Source organism: Diceros bicornis, chromosome 2, assembly GCF_020826845.1.
Source record: "Diceros bicornis minor isolate mBicDic1 chromosome 2, mDicBic1.mat.cur, whole genome shotgun sequence".
Taxonomy (NCBI): Eukaryota; Metazoa; Chordata; class Mammalia; order Perissodactyla; family Rhinocerotidae; genus Diceros; species Diceros bicornis.
The window spans coordinates 30,750,783-30,772,458 of NC_080741.1; the positions used below are offsets into that span (position 1 = coordinate 30,750,783).

The window sequence follows — 21,676 nt, forward strand, 5'->3', positions numbered from 1 at the left end:
CATCCATTGGGTACCCTTGGGGTTGAAACTCTCATGGAATACATTTAAGAAAAGTGTGAAACTATCTTTTTTCTTCAACAGTTCAACTCTATAAAAACATGGATATTTCAATTCTAATCATTTTTCCGCTTAAAGTAAAAATTAGAATGTATCCTTTTCACAGATAAAGTACATCCAATTGAGTTCCCACATTTTTATTACCATCTTTATAAAGCTGCTTGTAGATCTCCAGATTTTCTCATGGAGGTTAAGAAGGTTGGGCCACTTGATCATCAAAATACTCACTGTGCCAATACCAAATACCTCAAGACAGGTAAGAGTCAAGTCTCTCCAATTTTATGTATTTGGCCACTATACAATGCTATGATTAACTCAAGAATCTCAGAATTCCAGAAAACTTTCTAATATTCAAGACATATTAATACTTTATATGCACAAACTACTTTTTTTGAAATCTAACTTTTTAGCAAGAAAGTGATCCTCAACAGAGTTTGACTACAATTAAAAAGCAAATATAAGACCTTTGTTTCAGGATTTTAGTACATATTTTATAATGCATGTAAATGTTCTACTGACTTGCACAGGGTGAGAATCTCTGAGAATGTACTTTTCTTGTATGAGGAGTTGAAAACTCACTTTACAGGTTATCACAAAAGCATTTAGAGGACAGGGGCTGTGTCTTTTTCACCATAGCCTCCTTCACAGTGCTACCACAATGCTTCTGTACACAAACACCTAATAAACGTTCACCAAATTTAATTGGAGAGGTTATATGGAACATACACAAAAAACCTGTTAATATAGCATATAAATACTATATAATATATAGTTACATAGTTTCAAAGTCAAGAATATTTTATTCAATGAGGTAGATAAAAATACTCAAAAGTAAACTCAAAAATAAAACATTTTCTGAAGCATCCACATATTATGGATTCATAATGTATCTTTGAATTTATGCAGTCAGTGTTAAATGTTTTCATAACTCTTGTCTATTCATGCGGGTTTCAATGTTTAGGATACTTATTACAGATTTTTATTTAGCCTAAGTAACCACTAAAAAGATGTAAGGCAAAATAATTCATTTTATTTCTTAAATGCCTATGTATTTACAATCATAAAAATTTTCATGCATTATAACTTATGAGATACTACACTTCCACATTTATTAAAAATTAAAAATCTTAGGAAATCTAATTCAATTACTTACGAAGAAATTAATGGCTGATCAGAAAATGTCAAATTACTATTATTAGCGTAAGATTTTACCATAACGATGAATAGCACTTAATCATGAATACCTTCATTTTACTTTTAAAACTATACTTACAGTTTTTAGATTAAAAATCGCATATTGGGTCAATAAGACTTTACTCCAAATTATAGTCACATATGGAAGGGAGCTTTTAATTCCACGTTTCATTATGGTCCATAGTATAAAGATATATTTTCATGAGGATTACATGATGGATAGCCAGCAAAAGAAATATGCTAGCAGAGGGCAGTAAATTGCCAACTAAGCATGCACTGAACCAAAAGACTACTTTAGAACATGGTTAAGTCCTTGATTATTGCCAGCTTTTCCATAATGTTTAGGTTCTCAAAGGTCACTGAATTTTATAATTATCTCCAAACAATTTTCTTCATGGTCATTTAAGCTTTGTCTAAAAAGCTGTGTGTGTTGCCAAGCAAGAACACCATCTCCTTTGCTTAATTCTGCTTCCAAAATAACTTCACTGGCACCAGAAAAATCATGATAGGAGCGAAGAGTTTTATCTGTTGAAGAAAAAAAAATTAACACTTTGCTTTTGGTAACTTAAAGAACATCAAGAGATAGCTTTGGAATGCATTTTATATACCTGACTTGCAGGTAAAAATCAAGGAAATGTGTCCTTTGAAACAAAGAAATGATTTTTCTCCTGCCATTTGTGTTTCACAATAAAAAACATAAGCCCTTCTATTACAATGAAGTTATACAGGTTTTAATTTTTAAATTTTTTTTTAGTGCAATGAATGAATAACTCTCAGGTATGAAAAATTCAGAACTACATCTCAAATAAATACGATTATTCTTCAGAGTGTTAAATACAAACTTGATGATTAATTCTTCAGTCAAATGCTTACCGCCTGTCAGTTCTACTTCTGCTGTATCAGATCGCAATTTCCACTGTATTGTTCCAGTCTGAAAGGTTTGACTACTTGTTCTAATGGAAATGCCATCTACTTTTAGGCCAACTGACCCACACTCAAACTTCCAGGAAATATAAGCGTAAGATGATCCTTCCTGTCGGGCTAAATACACCTACAGAGGAGGAGGGGAAAAAGGAATTGTTAGAAATAATGAAGTGGTATAGAAGACATATGGTCGAAGTCTTCTTGTCACAGGGTACTATGTACAAACGAATATTAAAAACCTAATTTTTCCCCACTGAAAAGATTTTTACTGCTAACATTTTTTCATTTTATTAGCCAATTTTCCCTATAGTATCTTTTGCTCTGGAAGAAACATATTATTTGAACACAGGTGCCTCAATAAGTATAGCCCTAACGGGCTGCATGCTAACCAAATTTTGGTAAATCATATTCTCTTTTAAATTAGTAAGTCCAGTTATTTAAAATGAACTTTATGATGAATCCTGCTGACAATGAAAAATCCTTTTAAATGCAATTATTCCTTAATGTATCTTCTTTTCTAAGTCTGGATTTTCAGATAAGCTTTCCTAGAATGAGACGGACCATATACTCTAAATCAAGGAAATACCTCAGTCACTGCTAAGTAATGGTTTACAAGGTAATTCCACTCTTGACTCTCTAAATAGTACGCTCCCCATGCCTTCCTCAATGCACCTTACCACTTAAAGCCATACTATTTAAGACATCAAGTTTACTGGCTGCTTACAGCTCATCTCCTCTCATAGTTTCATACACTCTTCAAGATGTTAAATGAAAACTGACATCCACAGCCTCGGTCTTGCACAGGTAACTCCCTTCACCTAGGCTCAAACCGCTAATAATCTGACTCTTAAATCATTTATCCCTGATGTCCCAACTCCCCCAAAAACCCAGACATTTCTTTGAAATAAGTCTTGAAAAAATCCCTTTCTTCATTTATACTGCACTTACCACTATAGTCATGACTTTATGCTCATCTTTCTGGAACTGCCTAATTAATGTTTTCAAAATCCTACTTCCTTCATAGCATGTGCCTGGTCTAAAATGTAGAGCAGGTACCTGGCTCTTGCATTAAATCCAAACTCTTAGCTTTCACGGTCCTCCAGAATTTCATCCCACATGAATTGCCAATACTCCCTTACCCCAATGTAACTATTTTATTTCAGGTGTACTTGTATGATTTAACTTCACCAAATTATAAGCTCTCTGGGACACAGGTTCCAGATTCATAGGAGGGTTTAATAAATAGTATTTAAGTATTAAAAATCTGCATACACATATTCTTTTAGAAACATCTAATCTACTTCTCAGGGGAAAATAGTTGGAGTACCACACAAAACACACGTGCCACGGAAATGTCCTACTCCATGTACTAGTCTAGTCTTTAGTCATCAAGTAAAAAAATCAATCACTGCTAGCATTCTATTGATATTCTATTCTATTTGGTAACCTATAGCTATTTTTCTTCTAGGTTAAATATGTCAGTTAATTTAATTTGAAAGTTTTTAGAATCAGTGAGGTAGAGATTATAAAACAACTAAACAATCACTCTCCAAGGAAAATGATTTGAACTCCTTAGACTAGATATTTATAATCAACTATTGTTCTGGATGACAAATGGAACTAGACATATGGAACTGTCGACTGCTCCACTCAAGTTTAGGGCAACCTCACTATAACATCCTCTGACGCTCTCGTGTTCCTACCACACGCTCCTCTCATAGCTGTTTGTAAGGAGACACTGGGGCTCAGGATCGCACCAATGCTCCCTGGGAGTTGTTAGTTTCACCTATCTTAAACTACTGGCCATGTAGGATTATCCATAATTTAATTACTCCTTAGAAGGTGTGGCTAGTAAAGGGGATTATCTGGAAAAGATGAGCCAAACAGAGGGGTTACTGGAAGAAAGGTGGTTGGAAACAACTAAAGGACTGGGGGAAAGTAATCTTATGACAGAAATAAATGCATTCAAATTTATGTCTCCATATATACTTCTATGTCTTGAGTATTTTCAGAGCTCAGTAGTTTCAAAGGTCCCTGCAAAAGTGTGGGTATAAAATATGATAGGCTGAAGTGAGGTTAACTTCAAATTTCTAGCTTACCCCAAGAACTGCCTTAATTAAACCTTGGGGGTCCAGAACAGAACTGTGGTTTTAATAATTACAGAAGATTTATAATAGCTGTTGAACCCATTTGACAGAATTGCTTGTTCTAAGATTTATATTTTTCAGTCCTAAAGACATCACCTTTTAAGACTCTAAAAAGTTAAAGGATAGGATGGAATTCATCATTGAATTCTTAAATGCTTAAACAAACATATTGTGAACAAATAAAAGGTCTCTTAGTCTAAAGAAACAGTGTATGGAAATAAAACAGACCATATTTATATTGAAAATTCGTGTCATCTTGTTCAAATATATTCTGTCTGTAGCATTTTAACTGACTTATTTTAACTCAGCATTTTTAGAGGTGGTAGGAAGTTACCAAGAATACGTATATCCAGTTTGGTAATCTTAAATGTACCAAAATAATAGGATTTATTTAAACCTCCAGTTGTGGTCCTCGCATGTGTAATACCAACAGAACCAGTAATTATAATTTATTCAGGAGAAAAAAAAAACTTTATAACTTCTCAAATATTCAATCGTTTGGTCTAGATGAAAAAGAAAAAAGCATTTTTGTAACTGTTGATTGTTCCTAACTTTCTGAGTTATTTTACACAAATTTTTGTCTGTTGGCTTTTTTAATTCATAGGTGTCATTTATTGTGTGCAGTTCTACATGCTTGATTTTGCAATTTGTGGGACTACTAAGAGATGAGTGTTGCTACTCTACTTTAGCAGTAATGGTAGTAAAATCAGAAGTCACGGAGTTTTTCTTCTACAGACTGAAATCTATGCACACTCCCTTTCCCCACCATGATCCACCCTTATCCCCTTTGGCCTCCATAAGGACATACAGGCATATCAGAAGCCGTGGGTGGGAACAAGACCAGTGTGTCTATGGCTTAAGGTCAAAGTCACACCACTCACAATGTACACACACGAAACTTGTCCTTTGGGTTGTGGCTGTTGTCCTTTGGGTTGTGGCTGTCACTGCTATTTTCAAGACTGAGAACAATTAGCATGTCAGCGTCTTTATGTATTTCACATTCTACAAAAGATCTTCACTTAAAGATTTTCTGATCGCTACATGCCAGGCTGGTATGCCTGCTGCTGTGGTTTCCTAGTTCAGTTTGGACTGCACTGTTTGAAACTGTTCTTTAGTATGCTTTGAAAATTACTCTTCTGCTTAGACTGCTAAGATTAACTCTCATAAAGTTCACCATACAGCAGATACCCGGAAGTCAGTCATTCCTACAGATATTCAGCAGAGCAATTGTATTTCAAGAGATTTTAATTCAATCCTGGTAAACCAGTATTGCTCATGAATCTTATTTTTGGTTATTCCGTTTTATCACTGAGAACAAACAGAAATCACTGTCAGTTCCCACTGTATTTAAATCTTTGTATACTATGCTTCTGATTTATTCCATTTGCAGCCTCTGGAATTACCACTGGATCACTAGTGTGATCTTGTCCTTCTCTTGCCTGAACTCTTGCATGGTTTCCTATTACGTAATTGCAAGGTAATCCAAGTCCCTGGGACCTGACAACTGTTTACCTTTCTAGTCTTATTTCCCACTATTCTCGTCCCTAATAGTCCCTACTACTTACTCTTTCCTGAATATATCAGATGTTTCTCACCTCAGTGCTTTTGCACATGCTATTTCTCATGCCCCAAACACCCTTCCCTTCCACATTCTGTCCCTACACTGAGAAACTCTCCCTCTGCCTCCTCCTTCAAAAGCCTGCTTAGATATTTTTTCTTCTGCAAGGCCTGCTCTGACTCAAGAAGGGACAGTGGTGCTTCCTTCTGTCCTCTCTCCCTTTGCATCATATACAGATTCTAGCACTTAACCTCATTAATCTGAACAGTTGGTCCATGTGTTTTTTTTCTTAAACTAGTCTAGCTCACCTTGAGGCTTGTCTCTTAATTTACCATTACATCCTAAGTACCAAGCACAATGTCTGACAATGTGCATGTTTACCGAATGACTAAATGAATCAATTCTTTACATAATACCATGTACCAAAAAGTGCTAAAACGACTCTAGCGCCAAAGAGAATAATAAAAGTACTCAAAAATGAAAAGTATTTAAGAACATCCAAGGGACACAGTCTCAATGAAGACAGAGTATCTATGGTGCTCTACATACCCCTAGGGGAGTGGAGAATTCATGCCATGTACACTCACTCATTCTCTCTTACATTCACCAATCTTTACTAAACATTTATTGTGTATCATGTACTATGCTAGATATATGAATACTGAGAGTACAAAAGTGGGTAGAACAAGACAAGGTCTCAGCCAGGGAATGTTTACAGTCTAGTAGGAGAGAGACAAATAATCTATTCTCACACATATTTGTTGAATAAATGCCATGAAGGAGAGGTACGTGGTGCAATGAGTCAATAACGGGGAAAATGGATCCAGTTAACTGGGACTGGAGGGAGTGAGGCTTAAGCCAAGTTCTAACGATAAGTTAATCTAACAAAAAAGAAAGTCAAGGAGGTTGTGTGGAGAGGGTAGAAGGGCAGTGTAGCTGCAATGCAGAGAGCAAGGCGGGTAGCATGGTGCAAGACAAGGCCAGAGAAGGTGACAGGCGCCTGACTTGGAAGAGATTTGATCTATTTCTTACCCTAAGAGCAGTCAGCGATGACTGGGGTTTTGAAAATGTTTTCCTGGCTATAGCATGCAGAACATCTTTGAAGGGACCACGGCAGATGCAGGGAGACTAGTTAGGAACCTATTAACATCACTTTTATCAAGGTGTTATCACTTGCATCCTAAAAAGTATACTGGCCTTCTTGATTTAGCTTTTCACATTCCTTTCAATCCAGACATCCCTGAACAATCTATTTGCCAAGTAGTAAAGTTTAGCAAGTCTCCGTGCTCCTGGGAGGCTACCTCTTTGAGAGGGTTAAGACTCTGTTCTAAATATCTGACGGCAGGCTGCGTATGATCTGTCATGATTCCAGGTTGGAGATTACTGAAGCAAAGTGTGATGGGAAATAAGCTTCTATTATTTAGAAAGCGGCGACATGCTAGTACTACAGAACTAAAAATACTGATTTAGGTGGAAAATTCAAGTTTTAATGGTAACATGTTACTTCTGAGTTATTAGTCTCCACAAGCGTAGTTAAGATTCTAGTATTTTTATTCATTTGGTACTAAATATTGTAACTGGAAACGGATTCATTCAACTTTTGAAAAATGGTGCCCTTCGTAAAAGTATATTAAGGCAAACGTCGCTTGAGTAGGGACCTGTTTTTATTTAATGGCCTTCACATCTCATTTACATTATTTAAATCTTTCTCATGCAATACACCCTCTCTGGCCACAATGTTCTATTTAGAGATCTCAAAACATGCCATGTTCTTCATGCTTTTTCCTTGCTGCTCCCTTGCCTTATGAACACCTACTCATCCTTCAGCGTCCAGCTCAAATGTCGCCTGCTCTGTAGAGCTTTGCCCAACTCCCACAGCCAGAGCTAATTACTCCCTCCTCAGTGTTTCCATAGCAATGTGTTTATATTCTTATTATAGCACTCTGCATTGTGGTTAAGATGGCTGTTTATGCTTTCGTTTCCCCTGTTAGATTGCGAGGGCAGAAACTGTGTCTTCATTTTTTAATCCATGTAGCTGAGAACAATGCCTGGCACAAGAGGCACTCAGTAAATGTTTGCTGATGAACAAATGAGTGACTAAGACAAAGAAGAAATGTGCCATTGTGTAGACCTGCTTTTCAGCACATCACATCTTCGCAGCACATCATTATTTTCTCCATCATTACTTTCTCCATTAACACTGCTGGTTAGGAAGAAAAGTATACATTTTCTTCAGTTTAGCAAGTATAGACTAGTCCTTGGGAAAAAAACATGTCTATCTTATCCTGCTTTCTGTTCAGAGGAATTTTTAGGGTAAGGACAAACTTTCCAGAAGAAATTCATCCTCTCTTATCAACTACATAAACAATTATAGATACATCTTAAAATTTTATCTTGGGTTTTTTTTAATACCTTTCTTTAATTAAAGAAGAAAATTCCTAAATCTACAACTTTAATAATCGTGGACGTTATTCTTGATTTAATACAAAAAGATCACCAAGATAAGTGCCAAGATAAGTTCAGAACAAGAAATTCTGATTGGGGAAAAAAAAGAAAGCAGAGATCATATCGCTGTATGTCTTTTGTACTTTGATTGATGCCTAGTATAGTGATAAGGCTATAGTAGATGCTCATAAACACTAGCAGCTGTTAATCTGTGACTCACTTTTTTAATCTATCCAATGTATCTTACAAGCGAACAACTTCTCTTCTCAAACATCTTCGCAAGTTAACTTTAAAAGCTCCCCACAAATTCATTAACTCCTAAGAAAATCTATCAATAGTATGGTTAGATCCATTGAGGTCATGTGAATAGCTGTGAGTTTATTTCTGGTGTGTGTCTAAGGGCTAGGGCAGTTTAAAAGACAAGCCTCTTGCTTGTTACAGATAACATGCAATAACAACACGCAAGCTGGTACAAGTGAACTACTATAGTCCTAGCATTCATTTCCTTCTTTACTGTTTAGGACACAGAGAAGAAATAATCAACATCACTGCTCAATCATCCACATTCTTATGAAATGAAAGCATGTTAGATGGTTAGCTCTTGGGACTTCAGACTAAATCTGTTACACTCCTCAAGAGCCTGCATTTAGTAGGCAATCGATACATATTTGTGAAGGAATTAAATAACAATATACTTTACATATTCATGCAAAAACTAGTCACATGGGTTGGTCATACACTTGATTATTTTTCCCTGAAAGAATTAAATTCAGCCTCTTTGATGAAAATGGATACTTCCTTGAAATAAACACATGAACTTCTAATGGACTTTTGATTAAACTTTGGGAGCAGGATTTTCTGTTACAGGTTTAAGGATTACTAAAAGTAATTTTGATATATTAGTTTTCACATTATTTCACAACTGAAAAATGAAGCCAATTTATATTTGTTTAAACAATGGCAAAGGTTTTAAACAGTTTCATGCATTAAGTTACCATGTTCCAGTCTGTTTCAACTTTTCTGAATATGGATTCCATTTTCCACACACCATTCTCCCATCCAGAAATGGTTTGATTATTATCTGAAACTCGGACATAATGATCTTTCACAATATTATAACAAAGGTGGAGCTCTTTAGAAATCTTCTCATTTTCAGAGGGGATGAACAGGGTTTCTTTTCTCTTAAAAAGAAAGCAGAATTAGTTTTTCAAGGAAAAAAAATACATATATAAACAAAGAGGAACTGCTATGTACAGTGGTAAGACATTCCTTCAACTTAAAAATGAAAAATTGGTGCCACTGGAAAATTCAAAAAAATATTTTTTTGTTCCTAGGGAAGATCAGCCCTGAGCTAACATCCGATGCCAATCCTCCTCTTTTTGTTTGCTGAGGAAGATTGGCCCTGGGCTAACATCCGTGCCCATCTTCCTCTACTTTACACGGGACGCTGCCACAGCATGGCTTGGAAGGCGGTGCATCGGTGCGTGCTCGGGATCCGAACCTGCGAACCCTCGGGCTGTCGTAGTGGAGCGCGCACGCTTAACCGCTACACCACCAGGCCGGCCCCCAAAAAATGTTTTATAGTATGATCAGTACGATGCTAATACAGCACCAAACATTACTAGACAGAAAACAAGAAGTATGAACTATAGATCTGACTGAAATTTCTGTGATTTTGTGTTCAACCTGAATTCATATATTTTTCTTCATTTCCACCACCAGCACCATCTCCTAATTGGACTACTGCAATCGTCTCCTAAACCTGACTCCTAGCTTTCAACTCATACCTTGCCTATCCATACTCCACATAGTAATGAAAGTGATTTTTAAAAAATGTGAATTGGGATACATCACTTTCCTACTTAACTCACTCCACTGACTTCCCACTGTACTTAAACTGCAAACCTTTACCAAGGCTAAGAGGGCCCTATATGATCTGTCCCTTGCCTACTTCTCCAACCAGATCTCACATTACTCTTCCCTTTTGTCTCTATGCTCTCATCATGCTACTTTTCTTTTAGTTCCTCAAAAAGGCCCAGCTCATTCTTGCCTCAGGGCCTTGACACATGCTGTTCCCTGTCTGGAAGGCTACTCTTTCTACTCTCCATATACCCGATTCTTTCCCATCCTTAAGGCCTCAACCTGAAGTCATTTCATCAAAGTGTCCTTTCCTGACACCCCAAACTAGGAGAGTGCCTGGGATGTACAGCTTGAAACAATCTTCTGCATGTGTGAAATTACTACAAAAGCTCATATTTTACCTTAAAATTCCAGCAAATTTTGTGTTCTAGTCCAAAATAAATCCATGTTTGTTTTAATGTAAAATAGTCCCCTGAAATCATTGAGTGAATCTAAGGTTTGAGAAAGATGATATACTTATCCTGCATCTTTATGTGCTACTGACACAATGGCCCCTCTCCCTTAGACATGGGCATAGTAGCATTTTGGGTCAGATAATTCTGCATGGTGGGGGCTGCCCTGTGCATTGCAGGTTGTTTAGCAGCATCCCAGGCCTCTGCCCACTAGATGCCACTGGTGACAACCAAAATGTCTCCAGTGACTGCCAAATGTCCCCTGGAAGGCAAAATTATCTACTGTTGAGAACCACCACTCTAGTCTGTGTCAACTTCTTACCACAGTATTTACTAAACAATCAGGGTAGTAGGCAATGCTTTTTTTGTTAAACATTGGGTACTAGGTATTAAACAATATAAAAACTTCTAATGTACAAGAATCAACATGCAGAATATAAAACATCTTAGAGACAGAAAAATATTTATAAATGTATAAACAAGAAGATAATTTCCTAGTAGTATCTGTCATTATTACCGCCAAAAGATAAAAAAAAGCAGTTTGTTATTTTTAGAAATTTATTTTACAATTATGAATTAGTATACTACACTTGAAAAAAGCATGTAACAGTACTTCCCAATTCTTTTCTTCTCTACTTTATCAAAGATATGTCAGAGCACTGACATAAACCAAATGGAATTAAAATTTTAAAGTAGCATTATCTACTATATTACAAAGGATAACTAATTACCAAAGGGACAAGAAAAAATATATGTTACTGGACATATCATGTATGCAACTGAACAATCTGTAGTAAGAATAACATTCATATTTCATAAAATCTTCTTAATCTAAGATAAAACTTTCTTTCTGGAATGATATCACCAATGTTTCCTTCTTTTTCCAAATGATTTCTAGGGATAGTTGTGTAATTTTTTATGACTGACATTTTTGAATTTAATTTTCAAATAAACATCTATTTCTAAAGAAGAAAATGATTTTTTATTTTTTTTATATTTATTTATTTATTTATTTATTTTTTAAGATTTTATTTATTTCTTTTTCCCCCAAAGCCCCAGCAGATAGTTGTATGTCATAGCTGCACATCCCTCCAGCTGCTGCACGTGGGACGCGGCCTCAGCATGGCCGGAGAAGCGGTGCGTCGGTGCACGCCTGGGATCCGAACCCGGGCCGCCAGCAGCGGAGCGCGCGCACCTAACCGCCAAGCCACCGGGCCGGCCCATTTATTTTTTTAATTTCATTTATTTGTTTTTTTCCCCCAAAGCCCCAGTAGATAGTTGTATGTCATAGCTGCACATCCTTCTAGTTGCTGTATGTGGGACACAGCCTCAGCATGGCCGGAGAAGCGGTGTGTCGGTGCGCGCCCGGGATCGAACCCAGGCCGCCAGCAGCGGAGCACGCGCACTTAACCGCTAAGCCACGGGGCTGGCCCGAAAATGATTTTTTAAATCCATGGCCCTAGTATGGTCTCCAGTAATTGAGAAATTTAAAAAATTTTCAAAAGGGAAAACAATTTGGGCATATGACCCAATTCATATTTTTAAAGTTGAATCAATTTATATGCCATGCAAGAGGAAGCACACATATCCATAAAAAGAAAAAGAAATGAAGACCTAAATAATACCCATGTTTTAAATTGAACACAGCTGTGAATTAAATTAGCTCTTTTAAATGTGCTTCATTTAGATTTATACTTGTAACTTGCACTGCATCAGCAGTGATTTGAATTATTTGTTGAATTTAGATCTTGTAATTCTATGGCTGAACCAACACTTCCAACTGCCTGCTAAAGTTGATGAGATAAGTTAAAAAGCAAACATAAAGTTTATCAGGAATAATTCACTGCTTTTGGACATATTCCTTTATTAGAGAAATGAGTTACAACAACGGCAAATTGAGAAAAAGTAGATATAAAACTTCAATTTGTTTCCAACTGTGTGATATTGATACTGTGATGGATTATTTTCCTTTCAAACATTTTTTATTACATATCTTCTTAGACATTTATATTAAATACTTTCTAGTGAGTCAACTGTAAGTTCCCTAGGGGCAAGGGACAGTTTATTGTACTTTCTCTATGTCCATTACAGAGCACATTGCTTTTTACCTTGCCCCTAACTATAAAAATTATACTTCCGGGCCGGCCCCGTGGCTTAGCGGTTAAGTGCGCGCGCTCTGCTGCTGGCGGCCCGGGTTCGGATCCCGGGCGTGCACCGACGCACCGCTTCTCCAGCCATGCTGAGGCCGCGTCCCACATACAGCAACTAGAAGGATGTGCAGCTATGACAGACAACTATCTGCTGGGGCTTTGGGGGAAAAGTAAATAAATAAAATCTTTAAAAAAAAAAAAATTATACTTCCACTGTTCATTATTTAATTTTGGAAGATTAATCAAGTGATAATATCTTAAAATAAGTTTAACAATAGTAATCACACCAACAACAATTTCTAGCCAATACCAGATGTATGCAAGAATATAACAAGAAATAAACACCATCAGCTGAATTACCCAGGTTCTATTACTTTTCCCACTGTACTTTATAAAGTTTTCATATGGAAAAACAAAAAACAAAAAAAAGGTAAAACTGGGCTCTTTTAAATGCATTAAAATCTTATTTTGAAGGACTTGAAGAGGCACTTCACAAAAGAGGGTATCCAAAAGTTTAAACAAGAGGCATTCAACTTCATTAGTCATCAACAAAATGCAAATTAAAATCACACTATAATACTACTATCTACCACCAGAACTGCTAAAATGAAAAAGATAGATAATACCAACTGTAGGCAAAGATGTGAAAAAAATCTCATACACTGTTGGTGAGTGTAAACTGGCACAACTACTTTGGAAAACTGTTTGGCAGTATCTACTAAAGCTGACCATACTCATACTCTATTACCTAGCAAGCGACTCCTACGTATATACTCATCTGAAATGCATAAATATATTCACTGAAAACACGTATATGAGTGTTCACAGCAGCACAATTTTCAACAGCTAAAACCCAGAAACAACTCAAATACCCATCAATAGTGACACGGATAAATTGCAATATATTCACTCAATGGAATATTACACAGCAACAAGAATAAACATACCGTAAACATGCAACAAGTATGAACCTCACTAAAAAAGTTGAGAGGAAGAAACCATTCACAGAAGAGTACACACTATACAATTGCATTTACATAAAGCACAATAACAGGCAAAACTAATCTACGATGTGAAAACCAGGATAATGGCTACTCTTAGGGGTGGGAGGCAATGACTGGAAGTGAACTCACGGTTGTTTCTGAGGTTCTGGTGGTCTATTTCTTATTCTGGTTGGTGGTTACAGGGTAGGGCTCAATTTGTAAAAATTTGTCAAGCTGTACACTTATAACTTGTGCATTTTTCTGTATGTACTTCAGTAAGTTATACTGCACTAAAAATTTACATAAGGTAAAAAGTAGAAAAATCCCATTTTAAAATGCTTTGTTAACTCTTGTATGTGACTATACTACGTCAATCAACTATTGGTTCTCTTCAAATGTTTATATTTTTTAACAATTACTTTGAAAAGTTAATTGAAAGGTCATGGCCGATGCATTTTCCTGTAAGTAAAGAGCACAGTATAGGAAGCAGGAAAGTGAGAAGATTATCATGCTATAATGAAATAAATACCTCTAGACCCATTTCACCTCGGGCTACTCTCCAAGCCACAGACCCAGATATTCTTCCACCAAGTTCTCCAGGTTTAGGGGTTTTGGGAGATATAAACTCAACAAGCTCCACAATTATCCTCTGGAGAAGTTCTTTTCTTCTGTTTTCTGACAAAGATATTTGCCTCTGTAATTCGTGTTTAAAAAAAAAGTCATTGAGATTAGCGGAATGCAGAGGTCCATCTCTAAGTAAGAATATACTCAAAACATTTGTGTTTTAACAAATCTTCAAAGAAGTAACCAACTTTATTTTCATACATATAATTATTTGGAAAATAAAAAGGACACTGTGGAAACTTAGAATAATTTTACGAATTTTATGTTAAGAAATCATTCAACAGCCATACCCAACTGTCCATGACCTTCACTGCCCTAGAGTTAAAATGGGGGTAGCATCTTCTGTTTCTGGCTATGATAGACTAGCTTGTGTCAGAGCAACTGTCCTGCTGAGAAAAGCAGGGGAAAAAAGACACAAAGACACACATATACAAACACCTGTTTGAATGCAACAGGAAGCTACCAAGGTAGCCAGAACTGAAGAGGCTAAGATCCAAGAAAAGAAATGAATTGAGGTGAACAGAACATACTGCACCTCTTTTCCCTTCCAGGCATTTGCCAATTATAAGTGGGTAAGGAGGAGAGGCTGAGAAGCCAAGCACAAAATGGAGGTTAAAGTGCTGAAAAACAGAGCAGAATTTTTAGCAGAATCACAGTGCTGGGGTGTAAATAACTTGGAGTTCACAGCATTCCAAGGTGAGGAGCTCTAGTAAATACTCCAGGTTTTCAGCCTAGGATCTCTGAAGGGCCACACATTAGAAGTAAGATGAAATTCCAAACAGACTGAAACCTCACCTTGACTCTGATTGGATTAAGGTGATCCACCCTATTCTAACTGCCTGCCAGAAGCAAAATTAGTTTGTTTTTTAAACTATGAAAAACAAACAAACAAACAAACAAAAAACTCCACACATGTACATAGTAAAAAATTTCAATACTATCAGAGGGCTATAAAATAAAAACAGAATCTTCCCTCTTGGACCTCCAGTTTCTCTTCTCAGAAGTAGTCATTGTTATCAATTTCCTGTGCCTTGTTTTAGAAAATTCCAAACTTAGACAAGTGTGTGTGTAACTATATTCAAGACACAATTACTTTGATAAATAAGACAACATACTTTTTATGTCAAGTATTACATATATTGAAATTCTGTTTCACTGAACTTTGGGATGTGACAATGAGTCCTCAAAATTTTCAATGAACAAAAAGGCATTTAACATATTAAAATATTTTTTGCTTGCAAAATAATGTTATTACTTTAAGAATTTCAATGGGTTAAAAATGGGCTAGTCTTGATTTTATAAAAATTTGAAATGTACTCTCAAAAATGACAAATGCCCATCACTTACCTGCTTATTAAGTCCATTAATAGTTTCTCGAAGTAAGTCTTCTTTAACCTTAGTTCTTCTGGAGATTACCTCTTCATGTTTACAAGAATATCGCCAAGTGACATCAACCACCTCAAATTACAGAATACAAGTATTTAACAAGATTACAACCACCAACCTTAATTTGATAACTACCTAGAATGTATGTAATTCTTAAGTAGAATTTTAAAAATGCTATCCTTTAAAATTTTTTAAACTGTGGGAAAAAAATCCACAAGAAGAGAATGTACTTTTTATTCATTTTCTAACAGGTACACTTCCAAAAAAGACTGTGATGAGAAGATGAAATTTTCAGAACATTTAGCTTTTTAAAACTTATCTACAAAGCTGATTTCACAAAATTCAATAAATAAAAACTCTCACATATTTATTATATTAAATTCATATTATAGATCTGGTTTTTGACAAAGGTGCAAAGACAATTCAATGGAGAAAGGATAATCTTTTCAGCAAATAGTGCTAGAACAATTCATTGCCCATATGCAAAATAATGTATTTCAATCTACACATTGGACTATATACAAAAATTCACTCAACATGGATCACAGAACCAAATGTAAAACTAAAACTATAAAACTTCTAAAAGAAAATGTAGGAGAAAATCATTGTGGCTTGGGCTTGGCAAAAATTTCTTAGATACAGCATCAAAAAGCATGATCCATAAAAGAACAAATTGATAAACTGGACCTCATCAATTTCTCCTCTTCAAACTCACTAAGAGAATGAAAAGACAAGACATAGACGGAAAAAAATCTTTGCAAAGTATATATCTGAAAAAGGACTTGTATCCGGAATATATAAAGAACCCTCAAAACACAAGAGTAAGAAAAGGAACAATCCAATTAGGAAAAAAATGGGTGAAGAGGACATACGGATGGTAAACAAGCACATAAAAAGATGCTCTGTATTATTTGTCATCAGGGAAATGCAAATGAAAACCACAATGAGATACCACTACACATACATCTATTTAAAGGGCTTAAATTTAAAAGTCAGACCATACTAAGTGTTAGCATGGATATGGAGAAACTGGGAACTCTTATACACTGCTGGTGAGAATGTAAAATAGTTTAGCAGTTTCTTAAAAAGTTAAACATACACCTGCCATATAATCTAGTCATTCCACTTCTAGGCATTTACCAAAGAGAAAAGAAAGTATATGCCCATACAAAGACCTGTGCCTGAATGTTTATAGCAGTTTTATTTGAAATAGTAGAAAACTGGAAAGTACCCAAATGTCCATCAACAGGTGAATGAATAAACAAACTATGGTACATCCATACAATGGAATACTACTCAGCAATAAAAAGAAAAAACTATTCATACATGAAAACACATGCATGAATCTCAAAATAATTATGCTGAGTAAAAGAAACCAGATCCCTCTCCTCCACCTAAGAGTATATATTGTATGATCCCATTTATGTAAAACTCTAGAAATACAGATTAATCTATAGTCACAGAAAGCAGATCTGTGGTTGCCTGGAGAGGTGCAAGAAGGCAGGATAACAAACGGACATGAGGAAACTTCCAGGGATAGTGGATATGTTCACTGTTGTGATTACAGAGATGACTTCATAGGAGTATACAAATGACAACATTTATTAAATTGTAAACTTTAAATACATACTGCTTATTGTATGTCAATTATGCCTTCAAAAGCTGTCAAAAAAGGGGAAAATTTATTATATTTTATTCTTAGAAAAAATTTTTTTCTCTTATGCCCTACCTCATCTTTAGAAAATGCTATGACATAGGAAAGCTTCTTGCCCCACCCTATTTCATAAAGGAGTGGTTTGTCACAGACAGCTTCACATGCATCACAGTGCAGCCACCGCTGCTGAGAAGGAGAAAAGACTTCCGTCCAGACATGGTCTACTCCAGTGAGAGACAAGGAAGCAACAGAAAAAAGAAAAGAAAAGTTAAGTTTATAAAACCAGAATGACTTCCAATAACTATACACAAACTCCTAGGATAAGAATCACACAATAATTTGTAATATTCTAAATTTTAGTTAATAAGACTGAGCATCTTGTGGCACACAATACTCGAGAACACTTGTTTTCTCTCTCTCTCTGAAATTCTTAAAAACGTTTTTGGATAATCTCCTTTAATGCAGTCAGTTTTAGGCTTAATTAAAAATAATGTGAGCTATAACTCTAATAAGGTAAACATATTGAACAATAGCATCAACAACAGGGCTTAGTTTGCCAATGTGAAGGAGTTAATGCCACTTTTGAAACTGCTGTCTCTCAACCTTTAAGACCCAGAACCAGCAAGAGGTCTAACAGAGGATCTCTGATTATGGATGTTCTATATTTGATTGTAAGACAACAATAATTAGTAAGGGAAGGTTTCATTTTTTCTAAAAAAACAACAGAAACACGAGTAAAAATCTAAGAACAAGGAAAAGAACTTTTTAGCATACAGATAACGAGTCATTTCTAAATAAGGACAATATAATTTTCACGTGGCTTTTATTACATTTTTTTGTCTATTAAGATTTAAAATTACTAAATCTTTTATGCTAATCCCTATAAAAATGAAGATTTCTATAGCATATTATTACACATGTTCTTATACATATAGAAACAGCATTACTAAAAAGATCATGGTAAATTGTTAATAAAAGAATGCTTACAGTGCAAGGTACCAGGCAAAACACTAGGTGTCCTAAAAAAGTCTTGTGATCCCCACAAAAACCCTGCGAGGTTGCTACTCTTGTTATTTTACCGAAGGCAAATGGAGTTCAGACTGACAAGGCCAGAAAGGAACAAAAAATGACAGGCCTAGACTGTAAACCCAGATCCTTAAGTCTGCAAAGCCCCACTACTCTGCTCAAAGCATGTCTGTACCTGTGTAATCCCAAACATAGCGAGCTTCAAACCCTAAGGCTCGGCAGCACAGTGTAAAACAATTGGCCCACTCGCCACACCGTCCACATCTTGTTTCCAAAAGCTTCTCGGGGTTATTATACCTGGTTTAAAATAACAACCAAAAAAGCTTTGATTCATTATCGAAATCAAGAATTTAAGGAATTTATATTACCCCTGTGCTAAAAAATAATATTTCTTAATGTCTTATTCTTAAATAATGATTAAAGAGCCTAGAATATATGAGGCATTGTGTTAGAATCTTGGGTGAAAATGAGTAAACTAGTATAGCCTTCAAGGAGTTTAGAGTCCTAAGAGAGAGAAGGAATTAACACAAATTAACTTTAATACATGGCAGAATGTGATACAAACCACACAGCAGGTCAGATTTAGTGCTAGGGGAGAGTGGTTGGAGAGGAGAGCTTGTATTTGAACCAGGCCTTGAAGGACAGACAGGATTTGGACAGGCAGAGATTCTTTATGAAATCTGCTTTAACCATTAGTATTACTCTAACAAGTGGTATAATTAGCTCCCTGTATTTAAAAGGTAAACAACTTTAACAAACTACTCAATAGAGATTTTAAAGCTTAGCTGAACTCAATTTTACTTAAAATACTATTTTTCTTTCCAATGATCATTTTGATTGAAATTTTATTCTTCTGAACTACTTAAAGATGCTTGCTAATTTGGAAGTTGTTTTTTGAAAGATGTTTGCAACAATCTTTAAGACTTATTCCAATTATAAAATTACCATAAAACTGAAGAACACCAAATCCTGCATATTGTGTTGAGAAGGATTTGAGCTGATAAAGCTAAGCAGGAAAAATGCCCCAGCTGAGCAGAGATGTGGGCCATGAGCTTGGGAAGGAGGGAAGGAAGGAAGGAAGGAAACAGTTGCATGAATGAACTGGCTCTGCTAGACATGTTTGTCTTAAGCAGATGCTCTTGCTTAAGCTAAGTTAAATGAATTTATAACTTAGGTAATTAAGTAATTAAAACAAGTTGTAAATTTACATTAAGAAGTAATAGCAGTGGAATTAGAGTATCTATGCCTTCATCTTCTATATACTACTTGTGCCAAGTTGAACAACCAGCTTAGCCCCTAACTAAGTGTTCATCATCCTAAACCTACACAGAGAACAGCTAACAGTAAAACAAGCAAATGATTAGAAAGGAAAAGATTAACACTTTGTAAAAATATCTTTGTTAGCCTATGACCCTCTACATTGCATTATCAGTTTACATCCAACTGCCTAGAGTTTATAAAGGAGAGGGATTTAATTATATATATTTTTAGCTTCAAATCTTTGCAAAGTACCTGTACAAATGTATACTGAATGAAGAGATAACTTGCACTAATTTTAGATAATTATTGGATATTGGATTCTGTTGATCCTATATTCTGTATACCATAGGGCTGATTCCTAGTTAGCACAGAACTGAGTCCCTAAGCTCCAAAAATTAGGTATTTCAAAAACTTGGTATCTTTTCTTGCCTGAAGGTACAACCAAACTTTATAAGTATTGCCAATTAAGAAAAGCTAATAAGAGGTTTGTAAATTAAAGGATGGAAAATGTTAATCGAAAAGTTCAAATTTCTTTAGTTTAGAATTTAGAGATATGAGGGTAGGTTAGGTTGGGCTGGGGAGGCATCTAATTAAAACAAATGTCTGTCGCTAAAAAGAAAATAATATGATGGTACTATATACTATGCTTCTACCTTCCATATTACCAGCTGATGATTATTTGAAGTACAGCATTGTATTTACTATCATAATTATTGGTATTATTATAATATGTTGTTAGTATTTTTATGTGCTATCAAGTGTTATTATTAAAGTTTAAAAATTAATATATTAAAAGAAGAATACAAGATTTACAGTGTTAAATGTGCTAGGACTATACTCAATTTATATTCTACAGCAAGAGTCAACAAACTTTTCCTGTAAAGACAGTAAATAATTTAGACTTTGCAGGTCATACGGTCTCTGTCACCAGTATTCAACTCTCCCACTGTAATGTGAAAACAGTTGCAGACCATAAGTAAATGAATCAGCATGGATGTGTTCAACAAAACTTTATTTACAAAAATAGCTTGCCAACCCCTGTCCTAGAGGAATATATTTCTAATAATTAAAATGAAGATAAAAAGTTCATTTAATAAAAATTCTCTTCTAACCAGTCCATTAAGAGATTACTCTGACTCTACTGTCCAGTGGATACGCACCTTGGGAATCGATTGCTGAACTGGCATGCATCACAGTAATGATCTTCTACTCTGTTCGCACCCCACTTCAGCTCATCCTCATTGGGGAATAATGATTCACCTCTAGACTTAGTCTGGCCACCACATTTGCTGCACAAAATGTCATTCACCCATTGAAAAAATTCTTCCTTAAACCAGTGTAAAAGCTCCAGCAAAAGAAAATCCTCTTCACTTACATTAGTACCTGAGAAGTTCAAACGGAACCAAGTTAAGATCTAAAGCTGATGAAAACTAAAAATATCCACACATTTTATTTTCAAGTATGGAGCTGAAATACATGAAAATATTAGATGATCTAAAGGTTTTCACAAATATGATGCAAGAAAGAACTGTCAGTATATTGAGAACCAGGCTGAAATACAATGACATAATACACTGCACGTGTAGACAGTGGGAGGTTTACCACTCTGGGCTCTAACTGACATTACACATTAACAAGAGAGCTGAACACAACCACCTCTCACGCAACTATGGTCAGTTTGGAATTGATCCCGAAACACATGGGAGGTAAGAAAATAAGTCTGATTTTGAAAAATATTTTAAAATAACTATATTAAATTTGTTATCAAGTATATATACAAGTAAATATGAAACAATCACAAAATCACAGAATTCCAGACACTTTAAAAATCATCCTATTAGCTTTTCTTTTTTTTTCTTTTTTTTATTTTTTGTTTATTGCAGTGACATTGGTTTATAACATTGTATAAATTTCAGGTGTACATCATTATACTTCTATTTCTGCATAGATTACATC

General features: G+C 35.4%; 1 protein-coding gene across 2 annotated transcripts in view; it reads right to left on the minus strand.

Moving 5' to 3' along the window:
* Positions 1-1,065: 1,065 nt before the first annotated feature.
* NGLY1 (N-glycanase 1) overlaps positions 1,066-21,676 on the minus strand; it is a 50,486-nt gene continuing 29,875 nt past the window's right edge. The window contains exons 5-12 of one of the 2 annotated variants that reach the window (XM_058553953.1): positions 20,881-21,103; positions 18,636-18,757; positions 17,510-17,655; positions 15,742-15,852; positions 14,300-14,464; positions 9,321-9,506; positions 2,125-2,302; positions 1,066-1,776 (exon numbers count right to left, since the gene is read on the minus strand). In XM_058553953.1, the coding sequence (XP_058409936.1) occupies positions 1,601-1,776; positions 2,125-2,302; positions 9,321-9,506; positions 14,300-14,464; positions 15,742-15,852; positions 17,510-17,655; positions 18,636-18,757; positions 20,881-21,103 (1,307 nt within the window). In that variant the 3' untranslated portion in view covers positions 1,066-1,600. The remainder of the gene's footprint in view (positions 1,777-2,124; positions 2,303-9,320; positions 9,507-14,299; positions 14,465-15,741; positions 15,853-17,509; positions 17,656-18,635; positions 18,758-20,880; positions 21,104-21,676) is intronic. The other variant, XM_058553962.1, reaches the window with a different exon arrangement.